This window comes from Meriones unguiculatus, chromosome 11 (genome assembly GCF_030254825.1).
Source record: "Meriones unguiculatus strain TT.TT164.6M chromosome 11, Bangor_MerUng_6.1, whole genome shotgun sequence".
Lineage (NCBI taxonomy): Eukaryota > Metazoa > Chordata > Mammalia > Rodentia > Muridae > Meriones > Meriones unguiculatus.
Genome location: NC_083359.1, coordinates 78,686,389 through 78,714,385, shown reverse-complemented (window position 1 = coordinate 78,714,385; position 27,997 = coordinate 78,686,389). Strand labels below are relative to the sequence as shown.

The window sequence follows — 27,997 nt, the reverse complement described above, 5'->3', positions numbered from 1 at the left end:
AGTCTCTGTTTTTCACTGAGTGCAAGTCAGCAAGTTTTCTAAGGTCACAGAACTGGCATGCTGCAGAAACTGGATTTTAACTAGGGTGATTCTATACCAGAGACTGAATTCTCAACCACATAAGCAGCTTCACCCATTTTGGGCTCTAAAGTGAGAAGACAGGTATAAGATGCTTGCAGGGGTCTGAGAACTTAGAGAATATTCAAGAGGTATATTGAACTGAGCTTTGCATGACCTAGGTATATACATCTTTAGCCAAATTCCTGATTATGAGACTCAAGTGTTTATCAGGAAAGCACTTTTATTTCCACAGTAGGCAAAACATATCGTGGACATGGATTAAGTAACCTGTATCCAAACTTCTTGGTAACAAGCATTCTGTAGTTCATATTTTTCTGTTTGGCTTAGGAATATTTGCATAGATAAAATTAGATATGTGGGAGATGGAGATAAGTCTAAACAAAACTTTCTTCAACATATATATGTGTGTGTGTGTACCTTATATTCATAGACTGAAGATAATTTAATACTGGCTTTTAAAATAATTTTGTACAAATGAAACAAGTTTCTATGATATAAAAATTTCCATAGTGGCATCCTGTTGATACTCAAAATAGTTTGAATTTTGGAATAATTTTGATTTTCAATGTTCAGTTAGAGATGTTCAGCCTATACATAAATAGGGGGAGGAGAAGAGGTATCCCAGAGATGTTAGCTAGGTTTTATTTTATTGGAACTAAGGACAGCTTTTAGCAAAGAATCCAGAATCAGCTCAGTGAGGTTGGCTGGGAGATTTTGGGCTGGAGTTTCAAAGGAAAGCCTGGTAAAGATGGCTAGGCCATGAAAAGCCACCCATACCATGCTGAGGACATACGGCTTTATCCTAAGGGATTTATGTTTTTAAAGGATCACTCTGAGTCCAGGATGGAGAATAGGTTAGGGAAGAACAAGATTAGAAACAAGGCTAGGCAGGGAACTCTTGGGATAATCCTGAGTATGAAAGATGGACTCTTGGCCTATGCCATGATAGCAAAAATGAAAATGAGCATAGATTCCAGGGGTGCTTAAGAGGGATCATTGTCAGCTCTGATAGGCATTAAGGCATATATAGAGGTGAAGAATTTAAGAGTAACACTCATATTTCTGATTTGGGCAACTAGCTATATAAAAATGTAAGAGAAAGCCAGGCTCAGTGGCACACGCCTGTGATCCCAGCACTTGGGGAGGCAGAGGCATGTGGATCTCTGTTAGTTTGAGGCCAGCCTAGTCTACAAAGCAAGCCTAAGACAGCCAAGGCTACACAGAGAAACCCTGTCTTGAAAACACAAAACATAACAAAAAATGCAGCTTCTCATATATATAACCTAGATTTAAAATTACATGTGTGTATGCATGCATGTATTTATATATAGAAATGGCCTCTTGAAGAGGAGAAAGAGATCTAAAGGGATGTAGAAAATAAGATAATAGAATACATGTGGCAATAAGGTTAAGGTTGGCGGGATGAGGAGATGATGCAATGTATATAATCACTTGATACATAAGCACGTGGACGTAAGTTCAAACCCCCAGAACCAGACCCTGGTTCAGGGCCTTGAGAAAAGCCAGATGCAGTAGTGCACATCTGTAATCACAGTGCTCCTGTTGGGGGATGGGAGGCAGAGAAAGGAGAATCCCCAGAAACTCCTGAGCTAGGGATCCTGGCATATGCAACAGGAAAAAACAAAACAAGAGGACCTGTCCAGACAAGGTGGAAGGCAAAATCTGACACCCAAGGTTATCTTCCAATCTCCATACACAAAATGTGTGGCATACACAAGGCCATAGTCACACCCATATGTGTGCATGCATATACACACATACATACAAACAGGTAAATCCAAAGAAAACCCAGGTTGGAACTAACTGGGAGAAGAAAGGGAATGAGATGAAAGGGAAGCAGCAGGCATGGAGGAAGGACGTGGGGAAGGGAGACACATGAGAACACATGGCACAAATGATGAAACCCACTACTTTGTACGTTAACCTAAGAAAACATTTTAAAAGATGGTAGGAGAAAGGGCAGCTTGGGAGAGAACAGCAGGAGAGTTTGAAATGATTCGGCTGAAGTGACATCTCAGTGGAGATAGCCAGAAGACAGGCTGGTCTATCCAGTTGGGAATTACAGGTTCAGAAGTAATAGACAAAGAGATGGTAACTAAATCCAAGGGAGTGGATGGGCCAGTTGAAAGTGTGGACACTAAGAAAGGAGGAGGCCAGGGCCTGGTTCAGGATCTCAAGAAAAGGGTATGGCCGGTGGATGGGGATATGAAAAGAAGGAGGGCTGGAGAAGCAGTTCAGTTGGTAGAGCGCTTGCTTAACGTACCCAAAGCTCTGTGTTAGATCCGGAGCGCCACATGAATTGGGTGTGGTCACAAATGCCGTCTGACTCAGGAGATGGTGGAGGCAAGAGGATCAGGAGTTCAAGGTCATCTTTAGCTGCAAATTGAGTTTAAAGCCGGCTTGGGATACATGAGACATTATCTAAAACGAAGAAAAAGAAAACACGGAGGGAAAGATAGAAAATTCAGCCAGACAAAAGTATTTCAAAAGACAGTGAAAAGTGAGGTAAAGAAGTCAGTGGATTGAGCATTTTTGCGTTATCCCTAGGAGTTTGCATTAAGGAGTCTACTGATGCCCTTGGTGACAGAGGATTGAGAGAGGTATTGGTGGCCTGATCTGAGATGCGGTAGGGAGGTCTGGGAGGTTGAGAAAGTAGTGTGGCCAGGTATAGACAATTCTGTGGCTAACAAGCAATGTGAAAAAAGGGCAGGGACCTGGAAGAGCTTTGGTTTGTTTGTTTGTTTGTTTTTGTTTGCTTGTTTGTTTACCTTTTGTTCCATAAGCAGAGACTTGGCTATTTTAAATACTAATGAAAGGATTTAGTAAGGCAAGACAGAGTTACAAAGGAGGAGTAAAAATCCTAGCTGGGCTGCTGGAGAGATGGATCAGAGGTTAAAAGCACTGGCTGCTCTTTCAGAGGCCCTGAGTTCAATTCCCAGCAACAACATGGTGGCTCACAAACCATCTATAATGAGATGTGGTGCCCTTTTCTGGTGTGCAGGTATACATGCAGACATAGCCTTGTATACGTAATAAATAAATAAATCTTAAAAAAAAATAATCCTAGCTGGGTGATGTGATGCACACCTTTGATCCCAGCACTTGGGAGGCAGAAGCAGGAGGATCTCTGTGAGTTCGAGACTAGCCTGGTAGAGTGAGTTCCAGGACAGCCAGCACTACACAGAGAAACACAGACTCAGAAAACTCGAATGAATGAATGAATGAATGAATGAATGAATGAATGAATGAATTAACTGGAAGAATTGGAGATTCAAAGGACTGGCCCAGCTGCAGCTGTAGCAAAGAGGAACGTTCCCATTGTGTGCTGGAAAGTCTGGGAAGTTGAGGTACTTACCATAGGGTAGCTAGTGCTTTCCCTGCCAGGGGATGTTGAGTCATTTGCTAAGAGTGAAGAGGAAGTGACCGTGTGGGTGGGAGACAAGGGTGTTCGAAGATTAGCAGAGTGGAGAACACAGCATAGCTGCTGTGGAGAATGGAATCAGGAACATGCTACAGAGTCCCAGCAGGCACTGGAGGAAAGTCAGAGAACATCCCCCATGGTGGCAAATGCTTTCAGCCAAACCTCCTACTGAAACCCAGAAGCTTGCCTGGGAAGTACCTTATTCTATTCCACAAAGACATCAGGGGATGGGGGAGATGTATACACACACATATTAGCTACTTGACTGAGTAGAGAAATAATATTTCTTAGAATTAATATTCATTGATAATCCACTGTAAGCACTGTGTTTACAGTGGATGCGCAGTCTACACAGCTCTACAATATGTTCTACTTTTCCATCAGTGTAACTGTCAGAAAAAGCATGAAAAGGTAAATCTGCCAAAAAGAAGCACAGACTCTGTAGCTAGCCAAATGTGGGGTTTGGTCCTGGTTGGTCCATCTAGCAGATGGACCATCTGAGGTAAGAGAAGCTCTTGTCTGTGAAGAATACCTTCTTAGAAATGGTATATTTGGTAGAATGATATCTTTTAATATTAACTTTTTTTTTTGAGACTAAATCTTACAGTGCTGCCTTGACTCCTAAGTTCAAGCCATCCTGCCTCAGCCTCCCTAGTACCTGGGATATAGGAAATGGGCTATTAGCTAACTAACCTCAATATATTCCTTGTCATCTACTCCTGGAAGAGAAATTGGGGTAAAGGAGAGAAAAGGAACCGAGCAGAGGGGCTCAGTGGGACGAGTGAGACAAAAGGCTATGTATGTCTAAGAAGTCATCCTAGTGAGAAAAGCCCCTCACCCGCAGTGATTTAGCCAGGCACTAGACCTGAAGCTAAGAGCAAGAGAGGGATTCTCTTTGGGACAATAGATTATTTATTTAAAAAAAAAGAGAGAAAAAGAAAGAAGGTAAGGGGTGGAGGTCAGGGTGTGTGTGTGTGTGTGTGTGTGTGTGTGTGTAAGAGGTGGAGTCACTGGAATGACGTCCAGACTCATCAGAACTAAGCTTGCAGGATAAGGAATAGTTTATCAGAGAAGACACTGCTAGTTACTTATTTCTCAGGAAGAACTCACTCCACAGCTTCGCAGTTAAAACAAATACCATGCTCCTGCATTTAGGAGGTCAGAGTCTGAGAGTCGCTTAAACGGGAGGCTTTAGCTCTGGGTCTCTGATAGACTGAAAGCAAACCAAGGGCTGATCCCAGACATCTGCAGACGTCAGGGCTGAAGCTGCTGCTTCCAGGCTGGCTTGCATGGCTACCAGCGACAGCCTCAGTTTCTTCCCACATGGACCTCTCTAAAGGAATACACAGAACCTGTGCATGCCACCACATGGATGATCTGGGAGAGAGAGGAAATAAAAAAAAAAAAAGAAAAAGGGAGGAGAAGAAGACAAGGGGAAACAAATAATTGAACTCTTTCATCATGGCTCTAAATCCATGATTTTGGGCTGGTGAGATGGCTCAGCAGGAAAGGCTGCTTGACATTAAACCTGATGGCTTGAGTTTAACCCCAGAACACACTCTCATCTTACATGAATGTAGAGCATATGTATTTAGACAGATCCCGTCAAAGTGCAATAAATGTTCTGATTATTAATTTTTCTATTTTAAAGAAAAAGTACCTTTCTAGATTCAAGACCTAAAAGATTAGACAAAGTCATTTTGAGAGCGAACCATTATGGTTAGCCCATTTTTGTGACATTAACAACCTGACAGGCTTAACCAAACACTGTGACACGCAAGCCGTTGTGTTACTCAGTGATGGGTCAAGGTTGGCTATGACCATTTGTTTTGTCTTCTCTTTGGAAAGTCCTAGGAAACTAAAGTCATTCTTTCCAACACGAGTTACCTGTGTACCTGAGTTGTAGCCCATCCCACTGCCTTCTTTGAGGGGAACTAGACAGACTGGCTTCTGCTGGAATTGAATTTAGACTCCACACCAAATCTGAGCTGAATGACCTTGGACAAGGGCCCAGTGTTCCAAGAGGCTGTCTTCCATTATCAGTGGGTCTGTGGGGAGGATTGAATGAGATAAAGCCCAGTGAAACATTTAGCACAGTGCTTATTCTGAGAAGGCTACGCACGGTTAAATGTCATTTTCCCTTTCCTCTTTCTAATAGGGCTTAATGCCTCAGTTACTGTTGAGTTAACTAACTATTGATCACGCAGGCTTATGGCACCTGCTATCTACCGCATGATTCTTATTTCTTCCTGAGGCGTTGAGGATTGAATTTAGGGCTTCGAGAATGGTAGAACAAATGCTCAACCACTGGGCTCCATTCAAGCAAATCTATTTTGTTTTGCTTTGCTTTTTTTTTTTGTTGTTGTTTGAGATAGCATCTCCTTGTGTAGTCCAGGCTGGCTTGTTTGCTTGTCTGTTGGTTTGTTTGTTTGTTTGCTTTAGTCTTCTTGTATAATCCAGACTGGCCTAGATACTCCTGGGCACTGGGACTACAGACACATGCTTTCAGGACCAGCATGTTCTAAGTTTGGGTTTAATTTAATAAGTTCTTAATTAATCACGTTTGTTTATTTAACAGGGGCATGTGTGTGTATGGTGTGGAGGGCTAAGGACAGCTCGAAGGTGTCATTCTCTCCTGCCATGTGGGTCCTAGAGATAGAACTCAGGTTGTCAGGCTTGCCAGCAAGTGCCCTTGACCTGCTAAGCCATCTCTCCAGGCCAGTTTTGTTTTTGTTTTCATTCGATGGTCTGGTTGAACCCAGGATCTTGTGGGTGCTGGGCACATGATTTAACCTACCACTAAGCCGTGGCCATTGTCCTATCAGATAATGTTAAAACACTTGGTGAAATTTGTGGTAATATCCCTGTTACTTATTTATCATTTCTGCATTTTCTCAGCAGCCAAGTCAATCTCCATGGATGTATTTCTTAAGGGGCAAGAGCCATTTCTAATTTGTGTTTTCTGTTCCCTGCAGTGCCTAGCAAAGTGGTGATGCTCAGTGATTGGCGCTTTGTCTTTTTTTACTGACCAAATTAAAATCAGAAGAGGGGGAGATTAAAACTTTATAAAAAGACTTTTCAGTGGAAAATGAAGTAGATTATTCTGGGAAGAGGAAAAATTGATATTTCCAGGAGACAAGTCATGTGAATTGTATAGACTTTTATATTGTGTTATATAATACTTTGTATAAGTGTATTAAAATTAAATGATATTCCAAACCTTTAACAAAATAATAGTGGCATAAATAGGTATATTTGTAAATAAAATGTTTAATATTTTATTTTATGAGTATAAATATGAATGTGTAGGTGTAAATAAATTATAGCATTAATCATATGAATGATTTAATCTGGCTTCCCAGGGTATTTGAGCTCATTGTTGCTTAGAGAACTGTTAGAGAGGAGAAGGACTTTCTATGAAGAAAGTAAGTTTATTCAACCATGGGGAGCAACAAGATAAAACACTTAAATCCCTGATAATACCAGTGGGACAAAAAAACCAAACAATTCATTATCCTTGCTCTAGTCACATCTGAATGACGAAATATCAACCATAGAGCAATTGAAAAACTCAGCCAGAGCTGGGTGTAGTGGCACATGCCTGTTATCCCAGCACTCAGGGAGGCAGAAAAGCATGCAGATCTTTGTGAATTCGAGGCCAGCCTGATCTACAAAGTGAGTCCAGGACAGCTAAGGCTTCACAGAGAAACCCTCTCACAAAAAACAAAACAAAAGCAATAACTCCCAAGCCCCAGCCAGTTAATTTCTCCATGTCTACACCTGTCACTTGGCAGCCTGGGGTGACTACATCTTGGGTGGGTGAGCAGTACTGTGACTCTCTCTCTCTCTCTCTTTTTAAATATTTATTTATTTATTATTTATACAGCATTCTGCCTGCATGTGTACCTGCGCACCAGATCTTACTACAGATGGTTATGAGTCACCATGTGGTTTCTGGGAATTGAATTCGGGACCTTTAGGAAGAACAGCCAATGTTCTTAACCTCTGAGCCATCTCTCCAGCCCCACTGTGACTCTCTTAATGTTTGTGCTCATTGGCACTGTTCTTCATTCAAAGGTCCATGTCCTGTGTATTAGTTATTTTTTTTGTAAAGATTTATTTATTATTTATACAGTTTTCTGCCTGCATGCCAGAGAGTACCAGATCTCATTATACATGGTTTTGAGCCACCATGTAGTTGCTGGGACTTGAACTCAGGACCTTTGGAAAGAACATTCAGTGCTCTTAACCTCTGAGCTATCTCTCCAGCCCATTAGTTACTTTTCTATTGCTGTGATAAAACAGCATGACTAAGGCAACTTAGAGAAGGAAGGGTTTATCTGAGCTTATGGCTCCAGAGGGAAACTGGCAGGCTTGGGGGAGGAGCAAGGTGACAGCTTACATCTTAAGCAACAAACAGGAAGCAGAGGGCATACTGGGAATGGCATGTAGCTTGGAAACCTCAAAATCTGGCCCCTGTGACATAATTTCTCCAGTAAGGCCACATTTCCTAAACCTACCCAAAGACCGCTACCAACTAGGGACTGAATTTCCATTATCTGAGCCCATGGGAGACAGTCTCATACAAATCACCACACCCTGTGGTAGAAATGTCTGATCACACACAGCTGTTTCAAGATCTGCAGAGGTCGACAAGTTGTGAGCCACAGCAGGGCTCCTGGTGTGACTGTGTATTTCAATGATTCTTCAAGAGGCTGATTCTGGATGATTCAAGCATAGTCAGGTTTCTTTCTTTCTTTCTCTCTTTCTGTCTTTCTTCCTTCCTTCCTTCCTTCCTTCCTTCCTTTCTTTCTTTCTTTCTTTCTTTCTTTCTTCCTTTCTTTCTTAGAATCGTCTTTCTCCCCTGAAGTTGTGTTAATAAGCTGAGTCTACCCTTCCAGCATCTTCTCTTCTTGTTGGGGATATTTTCAGTGATGACACTGTCTGTCTACTCTTGCAGCCTGGCTTCCATTACAGGAGAAGATAATTATAGAATTATCTCCTAGACTTATCTACCAGGAGGAGATGGGGGCTCAGGAAGTGGGTGGGAAGATCTGTCATGCATGTTATTTGAAACTTTTTTTTTTGTAAGTGAAAAGTTTATTAGTTTGTTTTTAGGCAGAGTCAAAATGTTCCCATATCAAGAGAGCCACATCAAGGCAGCCCCATGAAGATGTTTCTGGCATCTAAATGACTATATCAAAGCAGTGTGTCAGCAAAACAGACTACGACAAAACAGCATGCATCAAAATGGCTGTATCATCCATTGGTACAGACTCTGTCATCAAGCGACTGCACTCTAGAATATCGCTGCTGTCTATGGTACGGTAAGAATCGAACGCTGCATTTCTTTTCATCTTCTGCTTTCAGCTGGTCCACTCACTCACCAGGTGCTGTGTGACAAAGGCATCATTCCTTACTCCTAATAACCAACACCTCCCATAATAAAAAAAAAAAATTAAGGATTGGCAAATTGGCTCAAGAGATAAAGGCATTTGCTGTATAAGGCTGGCATCCCAAGTTGCACTCCCAGAACCATTATGAAGGGAGAAGGAGAGATCTGACTCCACAAAGCTGTCTCTGACCTCCACACATGCAAACAGACCCCCCCCCAGGAGGCATATACACGCATCATACTAATAACACATTAGGAAATTGAAAACTAGGTACGAATTTACAGAGATAATCCTGCTTTTAGCGTAGGAATTGTGAAACTCCCATTCTTAATTTTATAATCACGCTTTTACACTTTGTTCTCATCACAAAGCTCTTTTGGAATTATCTACTCAGAACCAGCCAACAAAAACGTACGCCAGCATTGAGGCAGCCCAGAGCCGCGTGCTCACTGCCTCCAGCTTCGTGTTTAGTCACAAGCCTGGAAGAACCATAACACATGCTAAATGCCTTGATCTGATGTTTTAGCAGATACCCAGCTGGCCTGAAAATCTTCCCTGAAATTTCTGTTGCAAGGAAACCGTTTTATCTCTGCCCCTCCAGCTTGGTAAGCATAGAGATTGGGGAGAATCTTGCACTGAGTATGTGACATCTAGTGGACATGGATTTCTGGCCCTAACTTAAGGGCTGAGTGATACTGTCTTGATTTTTGAGGTACCATAATTTCTTGGCTTTATCCTGCCTCCCTGGCTGCTCCACCCCAGTCCTTTTTAAGTCTTCCATTTCTCTGTCCGACCTTTAAATGTTGGGGTACTTTGCTTCTCAGTCCTGGGTCCTCTTTAAGCATAACTTTACATAAGAGCTCAGGGGTCAGAGAGGATCTTAAAGAAGTCTGTAGAGCACAGCCTCTATCCCAGCTCTTATCTCTATCAGCTCGTTATGCTGAGTTTCTTCATGGAAATCACTGCCGTGTGTAACGGTCTCTTTTGTTCTTATCAATTGTGTTCCCTGTCACAACATGCCATCCACAAGAGCAAGAGCTCTCTTCTCCATGTAGTCTCCAGGAGTTCTTGTGGTACCTGACTTAAAGTCAGCTCTTGACAAATATTTGCCAGAGAATGAATTCAGGCTTTTACAAGAACAACTCCGTTAGGGAGCCTAGCAGTCTCCAAGCTATTAGCATATGCTGTTATTTAAGAATGCTCCATTCACAGTGACCGCACCTATGGATATAAACCAGGAGGCAACGGCTTGGGAATGTTTTGAGAATTTGCTCTGACATCATCGTATCCAAGTGACTACTTAGGTTGTTTCAACCTGAATGCTGTAGTTGACTGTCCATCTCGTTCAGGGACTGGTCATCAAAGCTAAAGATGTTCTTTTGTCTACAACTTTATTATAAAACAAACGCTTTAGTTGAGACGAAATAATTGTGTTGATTGAAATGATCAGTATCTAGGAAAGAAATAATGCAAAGACCACGAAATCATTCAACTTAAGACATGATTGGACCATCTGGGTAGAAGACAGGCAAGGAAGTGTGGGAGAGGAGGCTGAGCAAAATGACAGGAGACTGACACTTAGCTTAGTGGAAATAGAACAAGGAAATCATGTTGAAGAGCCCTGTATATTTGCCCTAGGGCCTCCACCTCCGCTGAATGGCAAACACTATCTTTGAATTTCCAGGAAGTGCCTACCACACACAGCTGCCTCTCAAGCATTTGGGGTGGGAAATCGAGGAGGGGCCGTAACCCAACCTTGGGTCAGCGCCAAAAGAAGATAAAGGAACAGCTGCAAGACACAGAGTGAGAAGCGGGAACTCAGCAGAGGCGGAAACTCAAATCCTGAGGCTGCCGTGAGAATGGGCAACAGAAGCGCTGCCTGGCGTCTGGGGCGAGCACTGGCTTTCCTCTAGGACAGGCAATGAGTTTTTCTAGACGAGCTCATTTGCATGATAATCCTCTAACAGCATACTCTACAGATTGCTGAGCACTGTTGAAAACTGAAAACTCTAGGTAAGGATGGCTTGTGGGATGACATGTTATCCACAGGTTAAACTCTAATCCCCTATGTGCAGCGGGGATCAGTGTGAGGGAAGTAAGCGGGCCGTGAAAGTGGAGACCCCACAAATGGCATTAATGGCCCTGTAAAAAGGACTCGAGGGATCCTTTTGCTGTGTGCAGATACAAAAACACATATCAGTTAGTAACCAGGAGCAGAGTCCCAGCCTGACCAGAACCTAAACATGCCGACATCTTCCTTTAGGACTTCCGGCTTCCAGACTTGTGAGAGATCGATTTCTGTTGTTTATAAGTCATCCAGTGCACAGTACTTCATTATAGTGCCACAAATTGACTATGATAGTGTTCCCATTTTGATCCTCTCCTATCCACATTGTACCTTGCTTTCTGTTTTCCCATGTGATTCTGCATTCTCACCCTAGACTTTGCTCCCTATGGTGGTTTGAGTGTGCATCTCCCCCGTAGGCTCAGATGTTTGAATATTTGACCCCCAAGTTAGTGGAACTGTTTGCATAGGCTCAGGAGGAGTGGCCTTGCTGGAGGGAGGTGGTACTGGGGGTGAGCCTTGAGCTTTCAAAGCCACAGGCTAGTCCCAATTTTTTCTCTCTGCTATATGCTTGAGATGAGGCCTTCTCAGCTTTTTGCTCCAGCCTCCATACCTGTTACTTGCTGCCATGATTTTCTTTTAATGGACTCTCATCCCTCTGGAACTGTAAGTCAAATAAACCTCTACTATAAGTTGCCTTGGTCATAAGAAGTTACTAATATGCAACCCATACTAATAGGTCACTGTTTTGGCATTTTAAAAAGTACACTTTAGCTTATTTTCTGTTTGTGTGTGTAGGTATATGTGCATACCATCGCACACGTGTGGAGCTCAGAGGACAACTTGCAGGAGTCTCTCTTTCCACCGGGTCTTACCCTGAGATAGAACTTGGATCATCAAGATTTGGTTACCCACTTCAGGACTTAGGTTCTAGAAATTTAAGCATGAATAAACTCGATTTCTCCTTCTGCTGAGTTACAGTTCAGTGGGGATACATAAACAATTAACAGTGCAATACAGTAAGTGCAAACTATAAAAATAATCATGGCTTTATGAGATCATAAAAGAGAAGCACTTAGTGAAGTCCTTAGAAGTGGGTCAGTTTTTTACTATGCTAACAGGTGAGTCAGATCTTAAAGGATGTGAAGAGTTAAGCAGAGAGAAGGAGGCAACCTGGAACTGGGTTGGAGGCAGGAGGAGGAAGTGAACCTGGAAGGAACCGATTTCTATACAAAGGCATGGAAAGAAAAAAGGCAAATTGTATAGGGGACACCAGCAGGCTTGAGTTGTTAGAGACAAGGCTTAGCTATAAATAAGAGTAGGAAAAATGTCTAGGCTAGATGATAGCAGACTCAGTCTAATATTAAAGGCATTCACCATCTTGCCTGCAATATGGAGGTGTGAAAGGGGTTTGGGGACATAAAGGAGCATGGCAAGATCAGAGTTTTAAATAAATTGCTTCAGTGTCTAAAGAAGAACACTTACTAGCAGGTTCTAGCTGCATCCACATTTCATGTAGAAAAACAGGAAATTTGTTAGCTCATTGTTCTAGTCCACGTGAAAGCTGACTTAAGTCTTAACTGAGGCACGGATAGTGAAGAGCAGAGGCAGGAGCAAATAAGTTACTGGCAACAGACAGGGATGATGAATACTACCAAAGAGTTCCTTCCCGGACGACATGTATGGGTAACAGGATCATGAGTTAAGATTATGTTTACAGGAGGAAGGTGTGTTCAGTGGAGAAAATGATGAAGTCTGCTCTAAAGTTCTTGAGTCCCCATTGCCTTTAGATGAGCCAGAATGAAAGAACAGAGAGAAGAGATGCAGACTGGAAGCAGAGCACTGGAGTTCACCTCCATACAGGTATGATTTGAAATACCAAGGGAACCTTGAAACACTGGAGGAACATTTCTAAGGTGAGAAGAGTGGTGTTCAATGCAGACTCCAGGGTGAAGGTCAGACCACAGGGAAGCTAGAGCTATATGGAAGGATGATGAGTGTAGTTGGTCTTTGCTATTTTGTGGGTTCTTCTTTGTCTCACCCTTTATCCCTCCCACTCCCTCACCCTGGTTTCATCCCCTAACACTACACAAGTGAGAAACAAGGACAGAGGAGAGAGGAGAGAGAAAGAAAGAAAGAGAGAGAGATCCCTGAATCTTATTTCTTTCCTTTTGTTTCTTCTTTGAGTACTAACAATTCACAACCATCCCCCCCTGAACAACCACCAATCACACCTTTCAGGGCCCTTGCACTTATATACCCTCTGAAAAGTTACCAGACTTCCAAATTGCAGAAACCATCTGCAGCTGGCAAAACCATGCCCCTGTTAGAGCACAAGGCCAGCCCTATAGTCAGCTCTTGTGGACAGTCCGAAGCAGTCCCATATCCCTGTACCTGGGATTAAAATGAAAACGTATTCTTATAATATTTCTGTGTTTTTAAATAAACCCAAATTTCAGAATTCTCACTACAGATCAGTATATGGTATCATTAAAATAAAGAATACCTTAAAAGAGAGAGAGGGAGATGGTGATAAGATCTCCCATGTTGTCCAGGTTGTCTTCAAACTTTGTTGTCTTTAAGCAACCTTTTTGCATTAGCTCCTCTACCTGTGGTAACAGGTACCCATCTTTTCTAGCTTTGTTTTGGTTACGGTTTCTATTGCTGTGATGAAACACCATGACCAAAAAGCAAGTTGCGGAGGAAAGGGTTTATTTGGCTTACTCTTTTACAGCGGTGTTCACCATTGAAGGGAGTCAGGCAGGAACTCACACAGGACAGGACCCTGGAGGCAGGAGCTGATGCAGAGGCCATGGAGGGGTGCTGCTTACTGGCTTTCTCCCCCTGGCTTGCTCAGCCTGCTTGTCTTGTAGAACCCAGGACCACCAGCCCAGGGATGGCACCATCCACAATGGGCTGGGTCCTCCTCCATCAGTTACTTACAGCTGGGTCTAACAGGCATTTACTGGTTCCCTCTTTTCAGATAACTTTAGTTTGTGTGTCAAGTTGACATAAGGCTAGTCAGAACAAGCTTCAAGAATAAATTTTAAGGAGGTGATCAGTTATGCTAAATGTAATGTAGGGCGTGGTACTGTGGAGCTGAAAAGACTTTAAATGTATCTACTTAAGTATCATTTTGACAGCTGGAGGCAACTCCCTTGACTCCTAGGAAGGATATCCAAACAAAGTTAGGGCTGTGCCTGAAGGCAAAAATTATTGACCAGTCACACATGCAAATATAGAGACATAAAGGCTAAAAGAATTACTCATTGAAAATACAATATAATTAAGGAGGATTTCATTCCAGAAGTGAATGATAATTTAATTTTGAAATTAATGCTATTCACTGAGATTAAGTTAAAGTGATTATCTCAACAAATACAAGAAAAAAACCTCAGTAATATTTAACACTCAACTTTTGACTTTAAACTATGTTTCTTAGAAAATTAAAAATATTATGGACCATTATGAATATATCTAAAAGCCTACACCAATTATTACAAAATAAGAAATATTCTCTGCTCAAAGTCAGAAACAAGATATAGATATAATTCTTCAACATAGCTCTGGACCAATGCAGTAATACAAAAAAACAAAACATACAGGCATTGAAACTCAGAACAGAAATACACATTACATGCAAACAATGTAATTTTCTCTATATAGTATATTTGAGACAATCCTTTGATATTTTATGTTTATAAGAGTTTTTCAAGGTTGTTGGGCCCGAAATCAATATTCAAAAATCACTATTTTCAGCACAACTGTAATAATTGAATTGAAAATACAATAACATTATCTAGTTTTAACAAAAGCAATAATGTACCTAGAAACAAATTTAGCAAAAAAGTTAAACACACACAGACACACAGACATACACACACAGTGAATTTAAAGAAAATATGTACTATAACTTTGAATAGAGAATATTAAAAAGGAGGTAATCTTCCATAGTTAAAGTATAAATTTAAACATTTATAAATAGAATTGCAACAAGGTGGTTTGCAGAGTTGGTCCAGTTGATTTTAAAGTGCTTATAGATGCGCTTTAAAACAAATTTGAAAAGGAGTTAAGGCAGAATTGAAGCACTTTGGCATCAAAACATACAGGGTAAATGTTTTTGATGAATGGTGCAGACAAGACGTTGGTATGTGGAAGAGCATGCAAGGAAGTTGGGGGAAGGTAGGATATGCTACAAAGGGTTCTAGCTCAGCTGTTTGTCTAGGGGAAGATGAGATTCTAATCTCTCATAGATGAGCATTGGCTACTTTTCTTTTTTGCTGTGGGTAAATACCTGACAAAAAGCAACGTAAGGAAAGGAAGGCTTGCTTTGGCTCACAGTCTGAAGGTCCAGTCCGTGGCAGGGAGGGCACAGCTGCAATGGGAGCTGTGCTGTCAGCTGGTGACACTGCTTCTGTCTCCAAGAAGCAGAAAGATGAGTGCTGACTCTCTGTTGGCTTCTCGGCTTGTTCCTTTTTTTTTTTTTTTTTTTAATTCAGTCTGGATTTTTATCCCACAGGATGATACCGCCCGTACTCAGGGTAGGCACCCCAGCTTAACCTTTCTGAAAACACCCTCACACACATGCCTGAAGGGTTGTCTCCTCGCTGACTATCAACCTTGTCACGCTGATAAGTTTAACCATCATGACTTGGACGTCAGGTGAATTGAAGACTTGAAAGTGAAAAGCAGAATAATGCTTGCAGAAGGTAAGTGGAGAGAATATGTGTGTTTATATGACTTTGGAGTACAAAACCTTTTTTTAAGACATAGAAACTTAGAACATAAAAAGAATGAATTAAAGTTGAAGTTTCTGTTTAAATGACCATAATCTAAAAGGCCAAGAAAAAGATATTTGCATTCAATAAACTGAAGCAAATTAAAGAAGAAAAACTTAGCTTAAGAAATAACCTCAAGGGCTGGAGAGATGGGTCAGCGGTTAAGAGCACTGTCTGCTCTTCCAGAGGTCCTGAGTTCAATTCCCAGCAACCACATGGTGGCTCACAACCATCTGCAATGGAATCCGATTTCCTCTTCTGGTATGCATGAAAACAGAGTGTTTATACACATAAATTAAATAAATAAATCTAAAAAAAAAAAAAAAAAGAAAAGAAAAAAGAAATAACCTCAACAGACACGTCTCAAAAGAACCAAATAAGTAAACGTTCAACATATTTAGGGGAATGAATATAAAAATTGCATTGAGAGTTTCCACCTCACCCCAGTCAAAATAGCTATCATTAAGAAAACAATAGAACCGGACAGCAGTGATTCATGCCTTTAATCCCAGCAATCCTGATGCAGAGGCAGGCAGATCTCTGAGTCTGAGACCAGCCTGATCTACAAAGTAGACAGACAGGACAGCCAGGGCTACAGAGAAACCCTGTCTCAAAAAACCAAACCAAAAAGAAAAGCAAGTAAAGAGGTAAAGGCACTTGCCACTAGCAATATACACAAGGGAGAAGCAGAGAAATTCTACAAATTGTTTTCTCAGGGTATTTTAGGACCACAGCATGCCCATACTTCTATCTCACAAAAATAAATGTAAAATTTAAAATTTCAAAAAGAAAACAATAATAGATGCTGATGAGTGTGAGTGAGTGAGTGTGTGTGTGTTATACATTTTAGTGGGAATGGAAGTTAGCTCGGCTATTGGAATCTAAGCTAGCATCCAACAGAGATATTTGACATATCGTGATGATTGCTACATTGTTTACAATATCTAGATATAGAACTAGCCTAGGTGGCCATAAGCAGAAAAGTGTATGAAACACAAACACAGACCACATTAGACACACACACACACACACACACACACACACACACACAGTATTTAGCCAAAAAGAACAAAATTGTTATGAAAGAAAACTAATAGAACTGGAGATCATTATATTCAGAATATAAACTTTCTTTTTAGAGACATGAAAGAGGACAGGGTACTATTTGGAAGAAGAAATGAATAGCAGTAAAAAGTAGAGGAGACAAGAAAAGTTTAAGGGTAGTGATCAAAATATTATATACATGCATAAAAATATGAAATACATAATTATTATTACTAATATGATGATTATTTTTTTTTTGAGACAGGGTTCCTCTGTGTAGCTTTGGCTATCCTGGACTCACTTTGTAGATCAGGCTGGCCTCAAACTCACAGAGATCCTCCTGCCTCTGCCAGAGTGCTGGGATTAAAGGTGTGCACTACTATGCCCGGCTGAAATATATTATTTTGTACATTTATTACCTCCTAATAAAAATTTAGAAACCAACAGATTAGGCCACACTTAGTATATAGGGGAAACTTATAAATCACAGAACAAGAGAAAATTTGCAGTTGGAAAAATCAGCAAGTAAAAATCCGACAAGTAAATATTAAATTGACAATAGCATATCAAAATTTAAAGTGTAAATTTTTTTTATTAAATTGGCTTTTTTTTTCTTTTTTTACTTTATTTATTTTATGTATATGGACACTGTTTTCATGCACAGCAGAAGAAGGAATCAGATTACATTACAGATGGTTGAAAGCCACCATGTGGGTGCTGGGAATTGAACTCGGGTCCTCTGGAAGAACAGCCAGTGCTCTTAACCTCTGAGCCATCTCTCCAGCCCTAAAGTGTAAATTTTTAAGTTGGCTTGCTTTTTGTGTTTATTCTTGAGAATTTTAAAACATTGGGGAAAAAACTGGTACTGTTGAATATTTGCAGGATGTGAAGAAGAAATTTACCTCCTGTAACCTGCGAGATCTACACTGGAAAGAAACCCACCAGTATTTTGTGGCGTTGAAGACATGAAACTGTTCAATATGGCAATTCGATTTTTAAATGTTAATTTGTCATTTATTTTTATGTATATGAATGCTCTATCTACACATACATTCCATGTCAGTATAGATGGCTATGAGCCACCATGTGGTTGCTGGGAGTTGAACTCAGGACCTTTGAAAAGGGTAACCAGTGGTCTTAACCTCTGAGCCAGTTTTCCCGCCCCTGGAATTTGAGACATGTATTTAAAAATGTAAATCTATAATGAGAACTGCCTTAATGATTCTTTCTTCTTTATTGTTTGTGATAGAAAGTAGAAACTCAGTAGTAGACTGTAAGTGAGTGGTGGATTCTTCAATGATAAAAAATTATATAGCAGTGAAAATGAGTGGACTAGGTCCACTCATAACACAGATAGATCTTGAGAATATAATACTGCATACGAGAGGTGACCTTCAGGATATGTTTTATATGTGTGTGGAAGAAATGCATACCAGCTTTAGACCAGCAATGATATCTTGGTAGCCAGAAGAGAAAGGGACTGGTTGGAGTATTAAGGGGATTTCAACTGTAATTTTAACACCTTCTTTCTTTTTCTTTTCTTTCTTTCTTTTTTTTTTTAAATATCTGAAGAAAAAGAGTTACCAAAAGGTAAGGAGGTAGTGGAGACAATGAATATAGACCATCCTTTCAAAAGTTCAGGGAGAAAAAAGAAGAGAGAGATTGATGGTAGCTTCAGGAAGATACTGGCTCGGAAGATTTACTCAGTCAACAATTTTTATTATGATTTTGTGAGGTGAATTAACTCACTTATTGTGGACCAGGGCTGCTGGAACGGTAGCACTTCTGCTGGTAATTCAGTTCCTTCAGTCTTCTGATAGTTGACTTGACTGTGACAGCAGAAGTGGTCTTGCACATCCAGGACCCACCAGCCATTGTTTTCATGAAGGAACCACAGCTGCAGATGATAATAATCTTGGTCTTGCCACAGAGGAGACAAGGATCCTGAAGTGCCGGTTGATTTCATATTTTGTCACATTTTCTGGAGAGAGGCACCACAATGATCCAGACCTTCTTGGTGCTTTTGGCCATGTCAGTGAGTGAGCTAGGCCTGATCTTGGAGAGCTATTATGACAATTTAAACAGAAAGCAAAGTTAAAAGAATTACACTGTAGATATCCATGTGTTTACCACCTAGATTCTCCAAATAGCATTTGGCTTTATTTGGAGCTATCCATGCATCCATGCATCCATCCATTCAGCTTGTGTTTTATGTGCATTTCAGATACAGTTTCGAGCATGTGTGGACTGCACTGGTCCAAAGTGTTTTGATAAGATGGAAGAGATAGACACATGAATTCAAAGGAGGAGCCATTATTGAAAGCCGAAGTGAAGAAAAAGAATTGTTTTAAACTTGAGAGAAGCAGGAGGATCCAGGGAGCAAAAGATGGGAGAGGTATAGGGATATTGAAGGTGATCTGGCTTGGTGACCTGAATTTTTCTTCTAGAAGTAGGAGGTAGAAACATTTGTTAAAGATGAGAACTGAGTAGGTCTAGTGGACAGGGACATAAATGAGGTATATTCACTGGGGGAAACAGGATGGGAATTATCAATGAGCTAAAGGATTGGTGGGGTCCCTAAGGATTTGGCTGAACTTGAACCTATAGCAGCACCATTCTTGGAGCTGGTGTCAATACATTAGCTTTCTAATATCAGTGTACCACCTTTTCCCCTGTGACCTACTCCAAACTGCTCTAGCTATCTGTTGCTTCCTAGACTACTCTATCTATCCAGCTGCACCATCTCAGTAGAGTCAAATTGCAAAGTCATTTTCTGACAACTTTCTTCTAAAACCCAGTCTTTTGTTGCTGAGGGTGACTTTTTGTCACCAAAAGACCAAATGACCACAACTACCAAAAGCTTTCTAGGCTTATAACTGGTGTCTTTATGCCTTCCTACAAGAGACGAAGGAAAAATAGGTCAATAGAAAATACACATATTGGCCAATTATTATGATATTTTTCTCAAGGTACCAAAAAGACAGTGGAATCATATTTTTAAAACTCTCCTTTAGGGTTACTGGGCTCTGATTTTTCCTTAAATTTCTTTTCTTTCTTTCTTTTTTATTTCTCCTGAAGACCCATCAGTATTTCAAAGCTAAAGATGTAGTCACTTTGTTTGGTTAGGGTTGAAATAACTTGGTGTTTGTAGTTACTAGAATAACATGGAAGCTCATTTGCTAAATATGACGTTACATTGTGTAAGTTAATAGATGTTGTCACTCTGTATTCCAAGCAGAGATGTATCATTCAACAGATGTATACAGAACCATAAAAAAAAAATACCCACAAAAATTTAAGTTCTATATTTGCTGTTTCTGGAGCAAATTCTGTAGCTGTCATCTCTGGGATGGGGAAATCACAACTTTGTTGCTTTTCCAACACTTTGCAATTTATTTTTTAAATTACACAGGGTGGAGTCGGGCACCTTATTATTTTCAGTGCTTAAGATCTTAAGGGATTTTAATTAGACCCTGATGTCAGAGGCCATTGTGGTTCCCTCTGTTTTTATTCCTTTTGAATTCCTCCAGTTGAATGCTGAGGTGAGGTCATAATTTTGAAGGAGTTTCTGCCAGGAAGAAGTAACTGGTGGAAAGCTGTTTGTCTCTGGTGTGTTCCATGGCTTTTCCAAACAACAGTGTCAGTGGTTGCTACAAGCACAGGCTTTCTCTTAGGGCTTTGGACAAAAGGGTACTCTGGCTTTCTTCCTTCCTTCCTTTTCTCCACCCCTCCCTTCCTTCCTTCCTTCCCTTTTGTCCTGGTTCCTACCTAAGATCATGTAGCTTCTATGTTTAATCATTATCAAATGTTGCTTCCAGGCTCCCGCTTCCCAACTTCTGCATTTACTTTCTTTACCCAGTCTGCTCCCATACATAACTGACAGTTCTGCTTCGGTTTTCATCCATCTTCCCACCAAGGATGAGTGAGTGGCAGCTACTTGAGACTTGCCATCCCATATTCTAGAACAGAAAGACTGAGACAGTAGAGAAATAGTTCCTTTAAAACCCTGAACCCTTTCAGGAATTAAGGAATGTGTGTTTCTTTTATTATATTAGGTTCTACTTACAAGCCAGGATGCAGGATGCTATCTTGATGAGGGACAGACAAGGTTGCAAAGGGGAACATACTGAGCAATGAGCAACAGCTGAGAGCTACAAAGATAGGGCTGTGCTCATGTATAAATAGAAATGTTGCTGTTGCCCTGATGAATCAGACCAGATGTTTCTCTGATGTCTCTGTTTGGTCTTTTGGTTAAAAAAAAAAAAAAGTATAATTTTGCTAAAATTATATGTGGGGCCAGGAATGTGGCACAAATGCTTTAAGCTTAAATAATATGTAAAAGAGTGAAACTGCCTTACTGAGAAAACCTTTATCAATAAGAAAAAAATAACTATTTAGAGAAAGATAGAAAAAGGGTGGGAGGCAATCAAGCTTTTGACTGAGTTGATTCAGAAGATTCAAATTTGACTTCTTCCTGACTTTAGCTCTATGATCTTGGCTAAGTCAAGTCATTTCTCAGGGTCTATACGTGTTTATTCTAATTTATTTTCAAGGTGAGATCTTGCTATATTGCTGAGGCTACTGTCCGACTTAGGTGAGCCTCCTTCAGGCTTAAGACTCCTCAGTAGCTGGGAATAGAGGCATTAACTATCATTCTTATCAAGGTTTGCTTATTTTCAACTGAGGGGCAGGACAGAAAATAAATTGAATGACTGGATTGATGATTAAACTCGTTTTTAATGTCTTTTGCAGCCCCCTCCCATGTCTATGAACAAAACAAGGTTTTCGTTTTCCCTTAATCTAGTTTCTTGTTTCCTGGTTTCTAATATCATTGGGAGGCTGATATGAGAAAGATGTTGTAGGGGAATGAAGATGTATGACAGTCTTTGCCTTCATGATGTTTATAACCTAACTGTGGATATTAGCAGTTACACAAAGGACTATATCCCAGTATTTACTGTGGTGATCGAAGAAGTGAAACGGGAACAAATGGTGTAGGAGTTCAGATGAAGATGAGGTCAGTCATTGCCAGCTTGGAGAATAAGGAAGGACTTGGCTAAGGCCAGCAGCATTTTATGGGGCTGCTTCCCTGCAGATAAGGGGTTGGGAATAAGGAAAGAGCTAGGTAGTTTTAGAAGCAAGCTATACCAGTTGGGTGCATATAGGCAAGGAGGTCCCAGTAATGGGCTGGGACCACATTTGAGTGGTCCCTTTAAACTTGGGATGGTTCTGCATTTTTCCTTTTTCTCCCTTTCCTTTTTTTTTTTTTTTTTTTGTAGGCACTAAGGGACTTTAAAAATATGTTGGTTTTAGATGTGAGCGGTCTTAACTATGCTTCAGGATAGTTCCTCACCTCTGAGGACGGTAAGATAAAACTGGAAGTGGAAAGTCCTCAGGGGAAAGAGGACAGCTAATCAGGTCTGAGGCGGGAGGGTGTCAGAGGACGACATTTCTGTAAGTCTGAAGTAGGATCTACTAGTTCCTTTAATAAGTTAGAGACAGGAAGGCTCTTTGGGTGAGGGAAAGGGGGGTACTCAGAGATGATTTGTGAAGCACTGAGTCTGGAATCCAGGAAATGCCATCTTGGTGCATTTATTCAACACTTACAAGCTCCTGATTGGACCTCAGCATTACAGATGGGGTGGAGACAGGCATCTGGAACTCAACATTATTCCCTGATACTTAGAAGTCATATAGGCACTTGGACTAGCAGGGAGTTGGAGATCTGGGGGAGGGCTGAAAACTTTCCCTTATGACCAATATTGTGGAACGCAATCAGCAAAGTGTAAGGTCCCTGTGTTCAAGAAGAAAGGGAATACAGAAAGGGAGCGATGACATGCCACAGCTGACAAGCTGACTTCCTGTTTATGGGATTATCTGCTGAGAGGGGGGAGGGCACCCACATAGGCTATACCACAATGAGAGGGACCTCCTGAAGTATGTGCATTTTCTGAACCATGGATGGGGAAGGCAATCAAACACACCCATGGCCTTTAAGTTGTGACAGCCAAAATTAAAACTCTCTTCTCGTTTTAAGATTAGTGATAAGGTGTTCTTGTTGGGCTGGAGAGATGGCTCAGCCATTAAAGGCTAGGCTCACAACCAAAAATACAAGATTTGTGATAAGCACTCACAACTGATGACCTCTTTGTCTTTTAGAAATCTTAAACTGTTCCTAGATTTTTGATTTTTAGGTAATCAATTACATAACTCCTCCCCTCAACCCTCCCATCTTTCCAGTTTCCTAATTTCAGTTCCCACTTGTTCAAGTTGTTGGGTTTGATTTTAGGGGCGACGAGTTCCGGTGGCTGTGCACATGCTGATCTCTAAAGCTCCAAAACAAGAGAGGAAAGCAGATGGGGGACCTCAGGCAAGGAAATGAACCTCCAGCGATTTTCTTAAGAATGCAGATTTATTAATAAATTAAGCTGGGTGGTGGTGGATCACGCCTCTGATCCCAGCACTTGGGAGGCAGAGGCAGATGGATTTCTGTGAGTTCAAGGCCAGCCTGATCTACAAAGTGAGTTCCAGGACAGCCAGTGCTGTTACACATTAACCCTGTCTCAAAAACATAAATAAATAAATGAAAGAAAGAAAGAAAGAAAGAAAGACAGACAGACAGACAGAAAGAAAGAAAGAAAGAAAGAAATAAGACTACTAAAAGTTTGTATTTTATTCAGAGCCTCAAGTGTCCAAATCTCTGTGTATCTAAGGGTGACCTTGACTCCTGATCCTCCTGCTTCTACCTCCCAGTAGGGATTATAGGATTATGTCATTCTGCCCTGCAGAAGTTATCTTCAGAAAGACTGTTTATTAGTACTCCACACTTTATTATTTTTCCATTGGCTAAAGAGTTTTAAAATTCTACTTCTGTTACGGAATTGTTTACTGTTCATGTTGTGAAAGTACTTTAAAGTGAGAGAAATTAGGTAAATTCCAGATGTACATTACTTAGGTAACTAGAGGATGAGCTGGGGCTAGTATGAGCTCAGGATGCCAAAGAGAAGCAGGGACCAGCATTTCAGTGGTCTGAATAAAGACAGCTGGTTTATTAGGAAAGCAGGATTAGTGGGAGTTTGGCAGAGCTTTTCCTTTAGATGATGCCACTGAGAGCAAATTTTGGAAGACTTTTTTTTTCTCCTGAATTTTATATACCACGTCTAATGCTGTTTTGGGGATAACAGCGTGGGTAAATATATTCCATATATATTAGTACATACTTGGATTTGTATGTCTTCTGCCCATATTCACTTACTCTTAGAGACATCAACAATAATTTAATACAAATGAAAACACTATGCCAAGGGTTTTCTCTCCTCCCTTCCCTCCCTCTACTGCAAAGGAGCAATGTCCCTTCAAAGACCTTCACAAACTGGAGATAAGCTGTGCATCTTTAATCCCAGCACTGGGGAGGCAGAGGCAGAGTTCTTGAAGGATCAAAGTTGAAGTATCACAGGGAGCTTGCAGACGCACCTGTTACAGGTAACAGGTAACCTGGACTGTCCTGTTTGCACCTGCTAAACAAGAGCCAGGATGAGAGGATCTCTAAGGTCATTTCTTGCTTTGTTATTACTCTATGTAAGAGTTGGGAGAAAAATCATAAAATGCTTCCTCTAACTACCATAAAGCCCAAACCACATTCCAGAATGCAAAAAAGCCTAGAAAATTAGATTGAGCCCTTATAGAAGTGCAAAGTAGAGAGAAATGAGGGCTGGGGTGGGTTGGGACACCAAACAAAATCCTCCCCCCAAAGCTTTTTGTTGTTGTTGTTTCTTTTTTGTTTCTTTTGTAAAGCATCATCTAATTATGGAAAACTCCTGCTCGGTTTGAAGCAGCCATTTCGTAAATTGCTGAAAATCTATGCCGTGCCAATACAACTTAAGTTGCTAATTTTCTATCTGAAATTATTAGTACTATTTTTTGCCTGCCATCTCTGAAACCTGGATTGGAGAATTCCGCCTTGGGCGGGCACAAAATGAAGCCAACATTCAGGAGGGAGACAGTTTACAAATAAACCAAAAATAAAGCACAAGTGACACTGTCAGAGGAAGAGAGAAACCGACAGATTGCACAAAGATCAAAGGCAGAGAAGAGAAGCTTGTTTGGTTAGTGCCGGGGCTTTGGGGCATTTCATGTACTTGCGAGGCCCGTCCATCCATCCACACCACACATCGTGGCCACGCTATTCTAAACTGATGACAAATCAAGCTCCGGGGCAGACCAGACGCAAAGCGGGGATCTCGCACTGCTCTCAGCTCCCAGGACCCGGAGCCAGCTCTTTCTTCAGGAAGAACGATGGCCTTTCCCCCAAGGTGACTGTTAAGTAAGGCAGCGTCTTCCAGCTCTTCCTCCAAGAAGGAAGAAGCGCTGGTCCAGAAACCAACAGGAGAGGGGCTAATACAAAAGGGAAGCGCCTTTCCCATCTTTTTAAATTTCCCGCACGCCCTTTTCTCTCCGCCTCCCCACACGGTCTCTGCTTCAGGGATCCCGCACCCAGAGCCGGTCGGGGCGGGACAGTCTCAGGGAAAGGAGGCGGGCCTGGCCCGATGAGTCTTTCGGTGCCCGATTTGTGCTGTCTCCGGCGGCAGTTCCTCCTCCGCTCGGCTCCTGGATTGCACACGCGGCCGCGCGCTCGGCTCTCGATTGCTCCGGCCTATCACCCTGGGATGCCGCCTGCCGCCGCCAGCGCCGCGGCTGCCGGGCTTGTGGGTTCCTCAGTGGAGCGCGAGCCGGAGCCCGAGCGGCGGCCGGAGAGGCGGCCTCCGAGTTAGCGGGCCGGCCTGCGCCTTCCGCCGGAGCGAGCCGACGCCGGGCGGACCGGAGCCGGGCCGGGCGCGCCCCCGACCCCCGGGCTGAGGGAGCCGGCGCTTGGAGCCCCCGAGGCGGCGGCGGCGGGAGCCGGTCAGAGGGGGCGGCCCCTGGCGGCGACGCCCCCGAGCCCAGCCCGGCCCGGCCGCGCTCCGTCCTCAGCCGGGGCCCGGGCCGCCCGCGGAGAGCTCGGCGGGGGCGGGCGGCGAGCCCGCGCCCCCGGGTGCGCCGCGCGGACCCGCACCTGAGCCGGGTCCCGCCTCCGCTCGGGGCCACGCTGGACCCGCCTCCCGGCCGGGGTCCCACCCTCCGCCTGCAGGTGGGCTGCGGCGCCGGGCCCCGGGGCGGTGGGCGGCGGGGAAGGAGGTGAGCGGCGCCCGCGCCCGCCCGCCCGCCCGCCGGTGGCCGCGCCGTCGTCCCTCGCCCGCAGCCGGGGAGCCCGCCCCGCCGCCGCCGCCAGCTCCCTCTGGGACACCATGGAGCTTTCCCCGTCGTCCGGAGGAGCCGCGGAGGCGCTGTCGTGGCCGGAGATGTTCTCGGGGCTGGAGTCCGACTCGCCGCTGCCCCCGGAGGAGCTGGACGCGGTCGTCCCCGTCAGCGGAGCGGTGGCCGGTGGCATGCTGGATCGGATCCTCCTGGAGTCCGTGTGCCAGCAGCAGAGCTGGGTCCGCGTGTACGGTAAGGATCGCCCGCCGTCTGTGGTCGAGGCTGCCGTTTCTTACCTTTCCTTGGGCTCAGTCCCCGCTCTGTCCTAGGTCAGCTGCCCACATCCCCCTCCCTTTTTTTTTTGTTTCAGTAAATGCGTTTTTGACAAGTTTATCCAATATAGCGCCTGGATGTGTGACTCAGTAGGCTCTTTGGACCTCTTTAGATAGCCACAGTAAGTTTATGGAGTTGAGCTATCCGGACGTAATTCTGAGGTGATTAATTAAAGGCACTTGCTACCGAGTCCTTAGGAAGGTGTGATGGAACAAGGCACAAAACCGAATGAGTGGGATTTCATTTCCTTCCTGTTGAGTGAAGCGGATGAGGAAACGAAGATATGAAAAAGCTTAGTAGAAGAGGAGCTACTAATGAATGAAAAAAGCGGGGGGGGGGGGAGACCCGGGAGACCCAGCCCTGGCCCCAGCCCCAATTCAAGTGTTTGGTAGCAGTAGAATTATTTATCGCCAGCTTTTCCTTGAACCTTACTCTACGCTTATCCAGACTTGGTAAATTGTTTTAAATTGCGCTATTGTTTCTGGTTTTCATTGTAAATCCCAGTTGCCACTCAGCAGGTTCAAAGTGATGAACACACTAAAAAAACTTTCCTTTTCTGCATTCTTAGTAACCGCCTTTTAAATGAAAACTGAATGATTTTTGTATTAAGGTAAGGCTGTCGCAACATTAAACATGCTGGTTTTGAAAACTCATAGCCCAGGGATTTGTAGTCTGCATTCATGGTGTAGCTGTGGCTTTCCAAAACATTGAAATAGCAAGATGTTTATCACTCAGCTCACATGACCGTGAAAGACATAAGTAATGCAGCTGAATATAAGACGACCAATTTGAAGCATCTGGTATCAAACACAGAGTTGCGATGCTATCCTGCAGTCGTGTGCATTTAAGCCTGTTAGTGATCAGCACATTATATTTAGTTTTTGCTTTCATACTTCCAAATAGGGTCTGTGCTTTACAGTTCAAAACCAACTCTTTTATGGTTTGCAAATTGTCTTTTGGACAGTTCAGTTGACTTAAGACTTCATGCCTATCTTAGAGAGAAAGATCTCAGACATTTGAGTTCTTGCCTCACTTCTGTCACTAAATTATTAAACAATTTAGGGCAAACAAGGTCTTTTTTTTTTTTTTGCCTTTGATTCTTTATATATAAAATTAGTAGATTGGATTAAATAATCTGTAAATGTCTTTTCAGTCGTAAAAATCAGCAGCTTCTTATGGCTATTTATTGGAAATTTATGCATATATCACCTGGTATTTTGCTGATGTTTCTGAGTTTTTTTTTGTTTTTGTTTTAAGTGGAGGAATTACAGTAGGGAGGTGGAAACTGATGCAGAGTTACTCAATTTGTCCTTAGGAGGTTGGATTAAGCTTTGGTGCCTGCTAGTCCACCTGTCTGCTCACTCAGTTCAGCTGATCACTTCCAACAAAAGTGGATTCAGATCTAAAAATGACCATAAATTGGTACTACATTGTGGTTACATTTTTCTGTTTTACCTTCTTGTCTGTGTACACTTTCACATTCTGTTTTTATATAGTGTTAGAGATAGGACCATGTTAGAAAATGTGATAATTTGCCCGACGAGTCTTTAGAAGGGTACGTGTTCTAGGCCTTATTTTAAGTATCCTAGTCGGTTCTAGTCGGTTCTTTACTTGTCGTATGCAT

The 27,997-nt window shown here is 42.3% G+C and overlaps 1 protein-coding gene and 1 long non-coding RNA gene across 5 annotated transcripts in view; both read left to right on the top strand.

Moving 5' to 3' along the window:
• Positions 1–21,464, top strand: part of LOC132646378 (uncharacterized) — a 29,131-nt gene extending 7,667 nt beyond the window's left edge. The window contains exons 2-6 of one of the 2 annotated variants that reach the window (XR_009584606.1): positions 8,631–8,845; positions 9,449–9,524; positions 10,604–12,847; positions 15,504–15,693; positions 17,689–21,464. This is a non-coding gene — a long non-coding RNA (uncharacterized LOC132646378). The remainder of the gene's footprint in view (positions 1–8,630; positions 8,846–9,448; positions 9,525–10,603; positions 12,848–15,503; positions 15,694–17,688) is intronic. The other variant, XR_009584605.1, reaches the window with a different exon arrangement.
• Positions 21,465–25,962: 4,498 nt separating this feature from the next.
• The window catches only part of Rasal2 (RAS protein activator like 2), a 263,457-nt gene continuing 261,422 nt past the window's right edge, over positions 25,963–27,997 (top strand). The window contains exon 1 of one of the 3 annotated variants that reach the window (XM_060364514.1): positions 25,963–26,292. In XM_060364514.1, the coding sequence (XP_060220497.1) occupies positions 26,091–26,292 (202 nt within the window). In that variant the 5' untranslated portion in view covers positions 25,963–26,090. The remainder of the gene's footprint in view (positions 26,293–27,997) is intronic. The other 2 variants (XM_021642625.2, XM_021642626.2) reach the window with 2 other exon arrangements.